This window comes from Saccopteryx bilineata, chromosome 12 (genome assembly GCF_036850765.1).
Source record: "Saccopteryx bilineata isolate mSacBil1 chromosome 12, mSacBil1_pri_phased_curated, whole genome shotgun sequence".
NCBI lineage: Eukaryota > Metazoa > Chordata > Mammalia > Chiroptera > Emballonuridae > Saccopteryx > Saccopteryx bilineata.
Window position 1 is genome coordinate 8,894,889 of NC_089501.1, and position 15,316 is coordinate 8,910,204.

Here is a 15,316-nt window from a genome sequence, read left to right on the forward strand (position 1 = left end):
GCTGGTAGGAAGGTTGGGGTCCGCCTGAGGGTTCTCAGGTCCCTAGAGGCTAAAATTCTTCAAGGTCTGCACCTCAGACAGAGGCCCTGGTCTGGGGCTGTGCTGGCCATGGTGAAGGGGTGCCTTTTCTAATTTGCACAAATGCACAATATAGACTGGTTGTGGCCTTGGGTGCCTGAGCTTTAAAATGTCAGTTTTGGAAGGCTGTGGAAGAAATGATCAACCCATTCTAATCAGTGTATATGGAGTCTAGAAATTTACTTTTTTTTTTTTTTTTGGTATAAGTAGAGCAATACTTTTTATTTCAGACCATTTGCCCCTTTCTTTTTCATTTTTGAGAAGTTTGGTCCAAATGGGCTTTACTCAGATTACTTTGGAGTAAGCATATCAGTCTTGCCACTGGCTTCTAGTCAACTCTAATTATACCTGTCTTAAAGTTGTGCTCTTAAGGAAAGAGGATTCAAGTGGTATCGAGAAGCCTACGTCTGGGTGAATCCTCTGTGATGAGTGCCTTCATGTGTTTACACAGATGAGCTTGGACAAGAACAATTTCTAAGTTTGGAATAGAATGTTCACTAAGATTCCACCTAGCTCTACCATTTTGTGATTTTTGTTTTGTTTTGCACTTTGCATATTTGGGCAATTGCTGTACATGTCATTCATACCTCCAAAAAAGTACAGTAATGAATATTTACTGTGCTAGGTACAGTTCTAACTGCAGTACACGTATCAACTCATTGAATTCTCTTAACAATCCACGAGATGTTCAAACATTCCTTAATTCTAGATGAGAAAACTGAAGAGTAGAGTGGTTAAATAACTTACCCAAGGTTAGTAAGTCAGAACTGGCATCTGAATGCAAACAATCTAAATTCAAAGTTTATGCTCTTAACTATTAAATTAAATTGACTAACAAAATAAATAACGACAAAAAGTGTGCTAGTATTAATTCTATTTCAGCCAATTATTATTGTGCGTGTGTGTTTAATATCTGTTGATTGTGATAGAAAGGTGAGTGTATTGCCTGCCTTTAACTTGCTTATTAGAGATTAACCACTAGACCTGTGAAGAAAAACAGGATGTGAATATGTTGTGTGCTTGAGTGTGTGTAAGAGTGCAGGAAAATGAGAAAAATACGATGGGGAGAAGGAAAGGTAAAGGTAGGAGATAAAAGATAGAGATAGGGAAACAGAGAGACAGAGGGAGAGAGAGAATTTTCTAGAGAAACTCCTCTAAACACTGTAAACTGAGAGTAAGGCAATGGTGAGTTTGTGGTAATGACTTGAATGACGCACGTACAGCTTTACCCAGGAAATGAGTGTCTCGCGTCTCTCATTAGCTTTGCCTATAGGTGCTAGTTTTTCAGTCATTTCATTTTCTGTATTAACCTCTTTTTATAGATGGCAGCTCTTGGTTTCGGCTGGAGCTCATGCTTACGATGAACTTTCCATCATTTCCTAGGTCTAACAATCTGTAATATAGCCATAGGACTCAGATACCAAAAGGGATAGGAGTTACTAGAGTGGTTCTGTGAAACCAGAATGAAAGCATGCAGAAGGTACAACATTTCTGCATACTTTGAGGAGGTAGATGGTGGAGTTCATTTCATTCACGTGTCTGTGGGCAGCGGCGCCAGAGGACACACTTAACAGACCGGATTTGCTTTCTTCAATGGAGAGCGCAGCTAAGCGGAGGTCATCGGTCAGGTCCCAGATGCACTTGTCACAGCCTGGAAGTAGAATGGGCATGTCGATTCCTCAAAATCAAAAGTCGGCTGGAATGCATATTGCTTTAAGTAGATCACTATATGTACTGCCTTAGTTAATACTATTTCCATTTTTGTTTCTCGAGGTGCTGTTCTGGGTCACAGAACTAGGTAGTCCTTATATTCAAAGTGGAGTAGAGCCTCAAATAAGCCAAACTGCACATCAAGCCCTATCCCCTCTTAAAACCAAACAAAAAGCAAGGAACACATGCTACAGGGAAAATAAGTTAACATGAATACTGAGCGCCCAACTGAGACAGAAGGAAAGCACGGGGCGGAGCGAGCCACCTGCGACGGGCGGGTGAGGAAAGGCGTTGGCCACTTCTCTTTAGCGTGGACCGCCCTCTGGGACAACACTCTTCACACCTGGCCTGGGCTGTGCTTCGTGCCTGCTGGCGGAGGCGGCTATTCGCTAGGCTCTGCGCCTCTCCTAGCACCTTGGCTCGTCTCCGTCCCTGTTGTAGTGCCACTCACTCCTTGGCCCCACCGCAGGAGTGACGCAGCGCCTCCCCATGGCCTGACCTCCTGTCTAGTGGGGTAGTTGCAATTTCTCATTGTTTCCTGCATTCACAGTTGAGTTCCTCTCACCTCTGTCATTACCCCCCAGGGACTCAGTGCCTTCCTGGGGGACACTCACAAGTACACCCTTTGAAACTTTTCTGTACTCAAGCTCTTTCTCACAGAAGGTACTCTCTTCTGGAGAACTGATAAAGGGAGGCTCAAGTGTTAATAGTTGTTAATATGTTAATTTGTTATTTGAAGTTTACTATGGTCTTACTTATATCCACTCTCAGGGGAACACCAACTGGAAAGAAAGGTGCACAGGGCCAGGCAGGCATCTCGATGTCCTTAAAGTGACTTTGCTTGGGGAACCACCTTTCAGTGCATACACTTTGCCCTGCTTGTGCCTCCCTTCTGTGCCATCTTCTAAACTATGATTCATTGGTAATATTCATCTCTTGTGTCCAAAGAGATTCAGAGGTCAAAATACTTTTGTTTAAGGAAGGGGATACCCAATGTTAAAATAGTCTTTAAACTACTCCACTTAAAGGTAAACATTAGTTACTTTTTTGTGTGTGTGGCAGAGACAGAGAGAGTCAGAAAGAGGGACAGATAGGGACAGACAGACAGGAAGAGAGAGAGATGAGAAACAGCAATTCTTTGTTGCGGTTCCTTAGTCGTTCATTGATTGATTTCTCATATGTGCCTTGACCGGGGGGCTACAGCAGACCGAGTGACCCCTTGCTCAAGCCAGTGACCTTGGGCTCAAGCTGGTGAGCTTTGCTCAAACCAGATGAGCCCGTGCTCAAGCTGGCGACCTTGGGGTCTTGAACCTGGGTCCTCCACATCCCAGTCTGACACTCTATCCACTGTGCCACCGCCTGCTCAGGTGGTTACTTTCTTGATAGACAGCTTTTTCAGGCAAAGTTTTCCTTAAGTCCTTCTAAGAATCAATCATGGGCTATTCTAGAGTAAGCATTTGAAGGATGCTTGAAAAGTCATTAAGACCCGTTTTGGGAATTTGTTTTGAAATGTTTTAGCAGGTCCTTGCACCATCAGGACCACTCATAATTTGACAGGAGTGACAGAAAAATCCAGGAAATAAAGACGGCATCTCCTTTACATAAGGCCTGACTAGTTTATTTCTGGTGCCACTCTGGAGGTGCAGTGATTTGGGAAAAGGTGCTGAAATCTCTTGGTATCTCAGTTTCCCCAGAGTTGTAAAGCATTGTCTCTTACCCATATTTTCTGGTGACCTGAAGAGAAAAAGGAGCTAAAATAAACTCAGTCACTGGGAATTGTGTTTCTGAATTTGCCTTTACTCAGTAGGTAGGATGCCAAACTTAAAGACTTGATAAAATAAGTTTTGCAAAATCAAAGTGTTTAAATGTAAATCACCCTTTGCCAATCGGAATCAGTGGACAACTGAATATTTTTGTTTAGGTCTATTTGGCTGAGTCACAGACAGCGTGAAAGCCAGGGGTGAATTCAGGCAATTTCTAGAGAGAGGGTGTTGTATAGCTCTCCTTAATCCTACACCTGCAGCACATTAGAGGAAGTGGGGTTAGTCATGTACTGTTATTTTTACTTATGGTTGGGCAGTCCATGCCTGTAGGGGGTTCAAAACCTTCTTCCAAGCATTCTCCGGTTACGCTGTCACATGGACCTCCTCCACAATTGCACACTGTGGGAAACAAAAACAAGGGATTAGGGAGTCATTTCTTAATGCTTAAAATATGGCAATGTTCTTGTGGTTTCTAGAAATATTGGCTATCAGCATATAATTACTCCATGGGGATTAATTACATGCTATGATATAGAGATTGTACCCTTCACCCAATTAAGCCCCAGTCCAGTGAGATTTTCAAAGGTGACCCTCAGGCAAAAGCAAAATTAAAATTTCTAGGACTCCTTGTCCAATTTGGGTTGGGGGGTGGGGGGGATTCTGATATGACTGTGCCATTGCTTCAGTCCAGAAAGATCCTGGTAAATTTCAAAAGGTACAGGATAATCCAGAAGCCCATTCTTCCACTGGAATCTGAAAGCCAGCCTTTCACTGCAGACTGATTCTCCAGTTTCATCCAACTGCAGGACTGATCATTGCCAGGTGTGAGGGAGGAGCAGCCAGCAAGGAGAGTGAGGACACCCAAGAGCAAATCTTGGCTTCCACAGCGTTTGACCTTGGCAAGGCGGCTCCAAACCTCCAAGTGATAGCTATCAGTGGGAAGGCCAGAAATTATGTCGTGGAAAGAATTAGAAACATGCTTACATAAATTTAGAACCCATTATTCATCTACTGATGATTTTCAAGAAAGCCTTTTGGAAAAAAACAAAAACAAAACCTCCATCTCATCACACTGTTCATTTCCCACTGAGTGTCAGAGTAGAAATTAATTTGTAATATTTAAAAAAGAATTCCTAAGCTATCTGTGCTAACAAATAAGCTGAAATAGAATTGTGAAGTTTCCTCACCACTTAACTGTCTTTACAGAAAAATCATAAAAAAATTCGTTTTAAGGCAAAATGCAGTTATTACATGTTCAGCTATTTAATGTTCCACAAAATGTTGATTTATTAAACAATTCAGCAAGATCATGCCTGTTACTTCTAACATTAGCTTCTTTTCCAAGAGTGATCAGCTTCTCTGTGTCTGAACATAAGTTTAGTAAATGTTTTCAGAATCAGAACATCAATGTCTAGGGCTCAAATTTTGCCAACACTCTTCCTGAGACCTGCTTTCCTTCTTTAGTCTGGCTGGACACAGAGCCCTGCTCTTCCCTGTGTCATCTCTGGTATTATGTATGCCTCTGTGCTCTCTGCCTTCTTGTAGACATGTGTGGGGAAAACAGCTGTGTTAGGCCTACTCGCCGGTTTACTGGCTGCAAGCATGTTGCTTGATTAGTGCGTGAGCACGTGGCAGCGCCACGTGTGGATAGTCTGTGCAAGGCTATGGGTGCTTATGCTGAGGACAGATTGCGGATTGCAGACGGTGGATTGTCTGCCAGCCACTCTGAGGAGCCCGAGAAGTGGGTTTCCCCTGCCTGTTGGCTCATTTGCTGTTGTGAGACCTTATTAAACAGGAATGGCCCACCACTTTCTGGGTCTGCAGTTTCACTATTGTCTGCCTGAATCCAATGCGAACCTGCCAGGCTTTGGCCACTGGCATTACAACATGCTTACTTTTATTGTGGCTTCTGCAGATCACATGTGTTTTCTTCTCAATATTCAACTTTTCACTTCTTAAAATGTTTTTAAGTGGGATTCTGTTTTAGTGAGAGAATTTCCAATAGGAGTGCACCACAAAGATACAATATCTCTTCCTCACCCTTCTTTCCATCAAAGTCACAAAAGAGGAAGAAATATCCAGTCTCAGCCTTCTTTTATCCCTAGAGGAAGGAAATTTCACTTAACCTCTGAAGCGCTTCACTCTATATGGCAAATGGATTAGGTAAATTATGAATAAAATGTGTACATTTTAGTCTAACTTAAGTCTAACCAGGAAAATTTCTTATACTTTTCCTGGGATATTTGTTCTGACAATTTGAGGAAATTGGGGGATATTTAGCTCTACCCTTAACTTGCTCAGCTATTTCACCGAAATGTCATTTTACCAAACATAACTGGAAAATGGGGCTTAGCTTCCAGAAAAAGAAGTGATGTGAAACACGCAAGTTTTCATTCAGAATTCTGACCCGTTTAGGCTATCCATGGAAGTCTGATTTTTTTTTTTTCTTTGATCAAAATTAGGACATAAGGTAATAAGGCAAAAGGTCATTTGTGTCAGTGTCTCATGAAAAGCTAAGTTACATTAGGGATAATACCTACCCCTGAGAATGTACATTGCCTTGGAAAAGAGACAAGGGGACACTTGTGATACTCTCCTAAGATAAATCCAGTAGACACATTGGCCAGGTAGCTGCTTTAGGATTTACAGTGCTCTACCTGCACAGTTCTTGGCTATCCTGGCATCTCCATAGTAGCCGGGGGCACACTGTTCACATCTGAATCCAGTGGTGTTACGCAAGCAATTCCTACACTGGCCAGTGACCTCATCACAATCTTCAAAAATCAGGTTGGGATCCGAATTTCCACTGCAGTCACATTTCTTACAGGTGTTTCCAATAAGCAAGGGGTTTCCATAGTAACCAGGAGCACATCTGAAATGGAATCACACGTTAAAAATTTAGCAGCCATACTTTTTCTTTGACTTCTTTCTCACCTAGAAAAAAACAAACATCGTTAATATTTGTGGTATGCTTTCCCAGAATTCATTCACATCTCACATCTTCCTAATAGGCCTAGGCTTTGTTTTTAAGGAGCCATCCCTCCCCAGAGTTACATCCCATTCAGGTTGGCCAGCCCTCCAGATGCAGAAGTATTCGGATCTGATCAGCGAGTGGGTGGTTTTGGTCATCCCAACAACTGGAGTGCAGGGCTGGCCTATGGTGGGTGGTGCCAGATATACTAAATGTACTGTGATGAGATGCACCACTAGCGCACAGCTAAGAATTATCCTAGCAAGAATGTTAATAATACCTTTGCTGTGAAACTCTGGTGTAAGTCACCATCCACCTTGCTGTCGCGAATCATTCAGATAACCTAAACCTGAGCCAATCACTGCCTAGCATTGTCCTGTCCAAAATGGATTGGCTTAGGAGTGATTCAATTAGAGAGTCTAGCACAGAGCTCTTGTTCGAGGGTCGTGGGAAGGCTTTCTTTTCATCTGCAGATGAATAAAGAGTCAGGCAGTGCTCTTAGTTCTGACAGCCCTCTTGTGACTAAGGGAAGGCAATGTGGAGACAAGGCAGAGGACAGAGCTGAGAGTACCATAGATAAACAGAGTTGGAGTCTAGGTTACTATTCTTCTGGACATTTTAGACCTCTGAGCCTACAGATGCCAGGCCCTGACTACATTTGTTGTGGGGACACAGCTGGTGCCTATAGTCATGCTGGCTGGGTCCTAAATGAGACATCCTAGCCCAGTTGGAGAGTGGTGACTGAAATCCATCCAACCTTTGCTGGCCTTGCCAAACCGTGCACTCTGGGTGGGGCTGCCTCTGCTCGGGGGAAGAGATGCCTTTCTCTATTGTTCCCAAAGGTGCCTGTGGGCCAGCAGAGGCCCTGCTGTGAGTGGTGGGACTGTAGGCCTCATCCCAGGGCCAGCTGTTACTTGGCTTCTGTCAACTGTCGCCAGATTGTAGCCTTGTGTAGTCAGTGTAGCCTGGAGGGAACGAAAGACCCATGTTGCCAGACCTTCCTATTTTTAAAGAAAGAAGATGAAAATTGGATTTAATGTACAATTTCAATTTTTAAAGGTTGGCTCAAAATTTTTGAGAATACTGAATGCACCAAAGTGTATGTTTGATGTCTGGCTGTGGTCTCTATTCTGCTGCAGACCTTAAATCAGTGTTGAAGACTGGTTAACTGGAGCTAAGGACGCTTTGGGAGTGGCAGGGAAGAAGGTGCAGTCATATCATCACAGGACTGACGTTCAGGCCAGTGGTGGGACTCAAATAATTTAATAACTGACTCACTGCCCCAATGACCATTTTAAGTACAAAAAAATGATATACTGAAAGGGAGTTTATTATTTCATGTATTTAATACTTAAATAAGAACAATAAAAGAGGTACACAAAACTAGATTATGTTATAAGAAAGAGTTTTAAAATATTAATAAAAAAATGTTAAATAATACCTGAAAAAAACCCAATAAAAGTGTTATTTAAGATATTTCCATCTTGCTTCTTGATTGGCGTCCTCACTTGCAATTTTTTTCACCAATGGAAGGAATGAACATTACTATGGGCACTTAGCATACGCTTTTGTGCAGATGAATGTTAAAAAAGAATAAGTTCTGGCCGGTTGGCTCAGTGGTAGAGCGTTGGCCTGGCGTGCAGGAGTCCTGGGTTCGATTCCCGGCCAGGGCACAAAGGAGAAGCACCCATCTGCTTTTCTACCCCTCCCCCTCTCCTTCCTCTCTATTTCTCTCTTCCCCTCCTGCAGCCAAGGCTCCATTGGAGCAAAGTGGGCCCAGGCGCTAAGGATGGCTCCATGGTCTCTGCCTCAGGCACTAGAATGGCTCTGGCTGCAACAGAGCAACGCCCCAGAGGGGCAGAGCATCACCCCCTGGTGAGCATGCCAGGTGGATCCCGGTTGGGCGCATGCAGGAGTCTGTCTGACTGCCTCCCCATTTCCAACTTCAGAAAAAAAAAAAAAAAAGAATAAGAAATGTAAATTTGTAATTTCCACATTGATCTGCTGTGAGTGGTGGGACTGCACTGCATCTTAGATCATCTTAGAGAGAACCCTGATTACACTTGCCATTTTAACAACCGGTTCTCTGAACACAACAAAAAATTAGGTATCGGTTCTGCTGAACCGGTGCAAACTGGCTGAATCCCACCACCGATTCTAGCGCAGGACTTACTTCTGACATGAGAGAGAAAAAGCAAGAGCTAGGGAAGGTTTTCAGGTGTGATGAGAGTAAGGAAGCCAGTGTTGGCTTCAGCGTGCAAGATGGCATGCAGGCCGAACAGGGAGACTGGGTGGCTGCGGAGAGCCTGGCGAGGCGTGGCCTTGGCAATGGAAACGAAGGGCGGACTTCCCAAGGAAACCCACTAGTCATGAGAAACTACATTTTTAAAAGCTTCCATTTAAAGTACTAAAATCATGATTCAGAATGTTTGAAAGATAAATTTAAAAAACACCTGTAGCCTGACCAGGCGGTGGCGCAGTGGATAGAGCGTCGGACTGGGATAAAGAGGACCTGGGTTCAAGACCCCAAGGTCGCCAGCTTGAGTGCGAGCTCATCTGGTTTGAGCAAAAGCCCACCAACTTGAACCCAAGGTTGCTGGCTCCAGCAAGGGTTTACTCAGTCTGCTGAAGGCCCGCGGTCAAGGCACATATGAGAAAGCAATCAATGAACAACTAAGGTGTTCAACGCGCAATGAAAAACTAATGATTGATGCTTCTCATCTGTCTCCGTTCCTGTCTGTCTGTCCCTGTCTATCCCTCTCTCTGACTCACTCTCTGTCTCTGTAAAAAATAAATAAATACATAAATAAAAAATTAAAAAAAACCCCAAACACCTGTAATCTCAAGACCCTGATAAAATCATTGTTCAGCATTTGCATATGGTCTTCCAGTCTTTATCCCCATGTTGTAATGATGGTGTATGTTCAGTTTTTACAGTCTCGACAAGACTTGTGTCTCATAGCTTCACGTAGGTGAGTTTATTTAGTTTACACAGACCTCTGGGAGGCAGGTCACCCAGGCCCAGCATGCTCAGGTTGAACGCATACCTTGGTTCTCCAGGCTTACATAACTAGGAAGATACAGCACAAGACCCAGACCTTCAGACTCTCATGTTCTCTCCTTCACTCCACCCTGGACCACACTGCTGCTGCTATAAATGAATGAGTGTGTATCCAACAGAGGGATAATTTATGTCTACTTTATGCAGGGCACAGAGAGACAGGAAGAGTGTACGCACAGCCCGTACACTGAAAGAACAGAAAATGAATTAAGCATAATTATGCATAATACCATGAACTTCAGAAACTGAGGTCTATGAGAAGACAAGAATGAATTTAAAATTCACACAACCTACGAAAAGATATTCCCAAGAGAAAAATCCACACAACCTACAAAAAGATACTCCCAAGAGAAAATGTTTAATGAGTTTAGTTATTCATACTCATTTATGTCTTTGTGCCTCTAATTTACTGACCCTCTGGTCCCCAAGACAGCTTAGATCATTCCTCTATGGCAGTGGTTCCCAACGCCCGGGCCGCGGACTGGTACCGTTCCGTGGGCCATTTGGTACTGGTCCGCAGAGAAAGAATAAATAACTTACATTATTTACGTTTTATTTATATTTAAGTCTGAACGATGTTTTATTTTTAAAAAATGACCAGATTCCCTCTGTTACATCTGTCTAAGACTCACTCTTGACGCTTGTCTTGGTCACGTGATACACTTATGCGTCCCACCCCAAAGGCCGGTCTGTGAAAATATTTTCTTTTTTAATTTTTTTTTTTTTTTTTACAGAGACAGAGAGTGAGTCAGAGAGAGGGCTAGACAGGGACAGACAGATAGGAACGGAGAGAGATGAGAAACATCAATCATCAGTTTTTCATTGCGCGTTGCGACACCTTAGTTGTTCATTGATTGCTGTCTCACATGTGCCTTGACCACGGACCTCCAGCAGACCGAGCAACTCTTTGCTTGAGCCAGCAACCTTGGGTTCAAGCTGGTGGGATTTCACTCAAACCAGATGAGCCTGAGCTCAAGCTGGCGACCCTGGGGTCTTGAACCTGGGTCCTCCGCATCCTAGTCTGATGCTCTATCCACTGCGCCACTGCCTGGTCAGGCGGTATTTTCTGACATTAAACCGGTCCGTGGCCCAAAAAAGGTTGGGGACCACTGCTCTATGGGACACATAGCTGTATTGAATTGCTAACCTTTGTAGCAGTTCACCAAACAGAGAATATTGGACTTTTAGGCTCACTGAAGTGGGACTCAGATCTGCCTCCTTAATGTGCAGCTGGGAATCTTCAGGTCCAGGAGTGAAGGACTTGCCCAAGCTCACAGAAGGCAGATGTCAGTTACTTTCTTTCCTCTGTTTAATTCCACTGTATGTGATTTCCATAGGTTGTCCCCTGGTCTTCCACAAGAGAAAAATCAAATTCTTTATTCAGAATCTCAATCACAGTGGAAACCTACTTTAAGTTACTCTGAGTTTTCAGAACATCTTTTGGGCCCTGGCCAGTTGCTCAGTGGTAGAGTGCCGACCTGGTGTGTGGAAGTCCTGGGTTTGATTCCTGGTCAGGGCACACAGGAGAAGCAACCATCTGTTTCTCCACCCTTCTCCCCTTTCTCTCTCTCTCTTCCCTTCCACAGCCATGGCTTGATTGGTTAGAGCATGTTGGCCCTGGGGCACTGAGGATGGCTCCATGGAGCCTCCACCTCAGGTATTAAAAATAGCTCTGCCACAGATGGGCAGAGCATTGGCCCCAGACAGGGGTTGCTGGGTGGATCCCAGTCAGGGTACAAAAGGGAGTCTGTCTCTCAATCTTGCCTCCTCTCACTTAAAAAAACCAAAAAACAATAACAAAAAACATCTTTTGGTGGTAGGTTTAGAGGCAACTCTGAAGTCATTGTCCAAACTTCAACCTTACAGATTTTACAGGCTTACATAGCTAGGTTGCTCATTCACAGCCCCCTAAAAGCCCCTACTTTTATAGATAAGGAAATTAGAGTGTGGGGAAGCTAAACAATTCATTTATTGCTATAGGGCTCAAACCTATTATGGGACTCCAAATTCAATGCTCCACAAGTCTGCAATTAAGAAATTAAGTAATTAATCAGTTAGTGATCATAATAGTTGAATAATCAAATGATATCAATGCACCCAATTCCTGCCTTCCATGAAGAAATAAGAAAGGATATAAAAGGATCCGTACTTAGATTTAGAGTCAGTATTGGAAGTCTTGTACCTTGCAGGTTGAACCCATTTGTTTCTTTCTTCCATAATCTCATTAATAACTTTATTAGTGACTTGATTCACTTAAGGAAAATAGAGCTGATAAATTTCCAGTGTAAATTAAAGAACTGTGGCATATCAACTTTGTCATTGCAGCTAGTGATTAAATTATTTGGACAAAATAGAAAATAAAAGGATGTTTTGTGGAAATCAGACTAAATTTTTACCAATGGTTATTGCTTGGGAAGTTTTTGGAGTTCTTTTACTCTTCTCTGCTTCTCCCTGGGCCATACCGGTACCAGTGAATGCTTTCATTATAGATGCCAAAACTCACAGGTGGCACAGAAAACTGTCTTTTTTTTTCTTCCTTTTTTAAAAAAAAAATTTGTATTTTTCCGAAGTTAGAAGTGGGGAGGCAGTCAGACAGACTCATGCATGCACCCAACCAGGATCCACCTGGCACGCCCACCAGGGGGCAATGCTCCCCCTATCTGGGCCATTGCTCCATTGCAACCAGAGCCATTCTAGCATCTGAGGCAGAGGCCATGGAGCCATCCTCAGTGCTGGGGCCAACTTTGCTCCAGTGGAGCCTTGGCTGAGGGAGGGGAAGAGAGAGAGAGAGAGAGAAAGGAGAGGGCGAAGGGTGGAGAAGCAGATAGGTGCTTCTCCTGTGTGTCCTGACCAGGGATCAAACCCAAGACTTTCACACGCTGGGCTGACACTCTACCCCTGAGCCAACTGGCCAGGGCCCACAAGACTTTCTTTGTAGCTGTCATGGTATGAAGTTAAATGATGAAAATAAAGAGTGCCTGTTGTGCCTGACCTGTGGTGGCACAGTGGGATAAAGGGTTGACCTGGAATACTGAGGTTGCTGGTTCGAAACCTTGGGCTTGCCTGGTCAAGGCACATATGGGAGTTGATGCTTCCTGCTCCTCCTCCTTCTTTCTTTCTCACTCCTCTCTCTCTAAAAATCAATAATAAAAAAAAAAGAGTGCCTGTTGCATAGTAAGCGCCATATAAATGCTCTCTACTTCTCCATGAAAGACAGGGAAATCAGGCTAGAGAAATGTAAATAACTCATCAAGGTCACAGAGCAAGAGTTCAGAAGTTGAGCAAGGCAGAGAGTAGGAAGGCATAAGAAAAATTCTGTACAGATAACAGGACTGATACCTTAGGTTTGAAAAATTTAGTGCCTGTAGGAAGAACCAAAATAAATTTCTGAGTCATTCATTATAAGCCTCAACAAATGTTATCTTTCTCTTCCTCCTCCTCCTCTTTTGAATTTTTCTTCTCTATCAGCAAGGCCATCATGAAAATTATTACTGTCATCATCATCATCATCTCTGATGACACTGTGATTACTTTTCTTGTTAGGGTTGTAAGGTCCTCTGGGATTTGCTTTAATTTGCCCCATTCTTCTCTCATCATCCTTAAGCAGCAAGATTCACATGATAAATCCTCACGTGGTCCTAGCACGTTTCTCACTCTACTGCAAAACTGAATGGATAAAGGTGTACTATTGAAGTGGTCATATGAGACAGTGAGAAATACTGAGGCATTGGGTTCACATACGTTTATTAACTGAAAACTTTGGACTGGATATTAGTTTTAGGTTTACCATTAACCATTGTGTGACCTAAGGCTAAGCCTAAGCATGGCTCTCAGTCTCAGACCCATCATCTTTGAAATGTACTATTTAGGAGCAGAGGAAAGACCACATTGGAATGAAAATTGCAAAACTCCTGCCTGTAAGGTTGTATATGTTATAATTATTTGCATCAGAAGATAACTTTTATTTGGAACCTTTATTCAGCCAGAGGATGGTAACTTGAGTTACCCATTTCCATTTTCCTGGCATGAGATGGGAAGTGAGGGGTCAAATGGGAAAAGAAATGACTGACTTTTCACTACCTGGTGCCTTTTAAAGGGACGTAAAAAGTTCTATTGTGGCTTTAGTAAAAGAATTAATAAATCAAGTACCGCTGAAACAAATATACATAACTGAGTGCCTATCATGTGCCAGGGGGAAAAGTGGATAAAAAAAATAAGATGTTACTTCTTTTGAAAAACTCTGTTTAATAGTCCAGATATTTTTTAAAGTGTGTGATTTTGGTTAAATGTCTTAACCTCTTTGTATCTCACTTTTTTCCTCTGTAGAAAGGATAAAAATAAATCTCACAGAATTTTTTAGGCTCAAATGTATCATTGTATTATATGTACAGTGTTTACAATAGTGCCTGAAAGACAGTAAGCACTTAATAAGTGTTTGTTGTTATTTTTATCATTATCATCATAATATAATGTAGTAAACTCGACAGTTGATCTGGTGGCTTTGAGGAGCAGCAGGTCCAATATGTAGATTTAAAATTGAAAGATGGAAAAAGGACTTTGGGAAGAGACAGGCAGGGGCAAGAGCAGGCTAAGGAACGCTGACTTTTCTGTGAAGACAGTGTGTCTGAGCTGTTTTATATGGTAGAGTCAGAGGATAATACTTTATGCTTTAGAGCAGTGTATCTCAAACTTTGATGTGATATGCATCCTTGTGAACAAAAAATATTTTTATAGAATACCTATTCCAGTATTGGTTTATATTATCTTTAAATAATGTCTATATTTCAAATATAGGTAGAAATTCCTTACGTCTATGGCTTTGAACATCTAGAAAACCAAGATGAATTTCCTAAATAGAACACAAACTAAATTGTAAAATTAATCAAATTCAAATCAACACTATTAATTCAAGACAATAGTTGATGTCTTGTTGCAAGTAGATAGCCACTGGTAACATGACATGGTAGGGGACTGTCAGCACACATATCCTGCCACGTGCTGTGATGACTCCATTTGCCTTGAGGTCATGCCACTCAGCCTTCAGTTGTTTATAAAGTGTCATTGAGACAGCATGAGCTGTTATTTTCTCCTTGAGGAAGAGGTCCTTTTATTATAAAATGGTACAGAAAGTCCAGAACATGTTCAATTAACCTTTTATCAAGATTATTATTGAAATTAAACACAAAAGTAATATCCACTGAGAGTCTAAAACCCAGGGTCCTTGAACCATAGTTTGAGAAACACTGTTTCTTCTCATGCAGGTGTGGTAGCGAAGATTGACAGACAGCAGTAGTTCACAATGCAGTGTGAAGACTAATGAAGGAACCCAATGTGCTGTCAAAATACAGATCCCAGGCCTCATTGCTAGAGGTCCTTTACAGTGGGACAAGGAGGGGTTTGCGGAAGGCTTAGGCATCTAAATGTTTTCAAGAGATACTTACATACAGTCAGATTTGAAAACTGTCCCTTGACTAAATAATCTCTAAGTACAGCAAGACCCCACAGTGTTCTTGGATGGGACTAATTTTTACTTTTGTTTGAAATAGCTACCCATACAAATCAGCTACATATTTTAAAAAGATCTTGTGGACAAGTCCCATTTCAAAATACATTGACAGCATATGTAAGATGGCATTTAACTGGGAAAACTTCACAACTTGGCTGTTAAACTCAAAACAGAACTCCCACAGTCCCAGGGTAAAGCACAAATCAAAAGTAGCTGAGACCACCTTT

The 15,316-nt window shown here is 42.4% G+C and overlaps 1 protein-coding gene across 6 annotated transcripts in view; it reads right to left on the reverse strand.

Moving 5' to 3' along the window:
• Positions 1-15,316, reverse strand: part of LAMA4 (laminin subunit alpha 4) — a 178,350-nt gene that overhangs the window by 83,604 nt on the left and 79,430 nt on the right. For 4 of the 6 annotated variants that reach the window (XM_066247939.1, XM_066247936.1, XM_066247938.1 and 1 more), the window contains 3 exons: positions 6,209-6,423; positions 3,843-3,950; positions 1,578-1,729 (listed from right to left, as the gene is read on the reverse strand). In XM_066247939.1, coding sequence (XP_066104036.1) covers positions 1,578-1,729; positions 3,843-3,950; positions 6,209-6,423 — 475 coding nt within the window. The remainder of the gene's footprint in view (positions 1-1,577; positions 1,730-3,842; positions 3,951-6,208; positions 6,424-15,316) is intronic. The other 2 variants (XM_066247941.1, XM_066247940.1) reach the window with 2 other exon arrangements.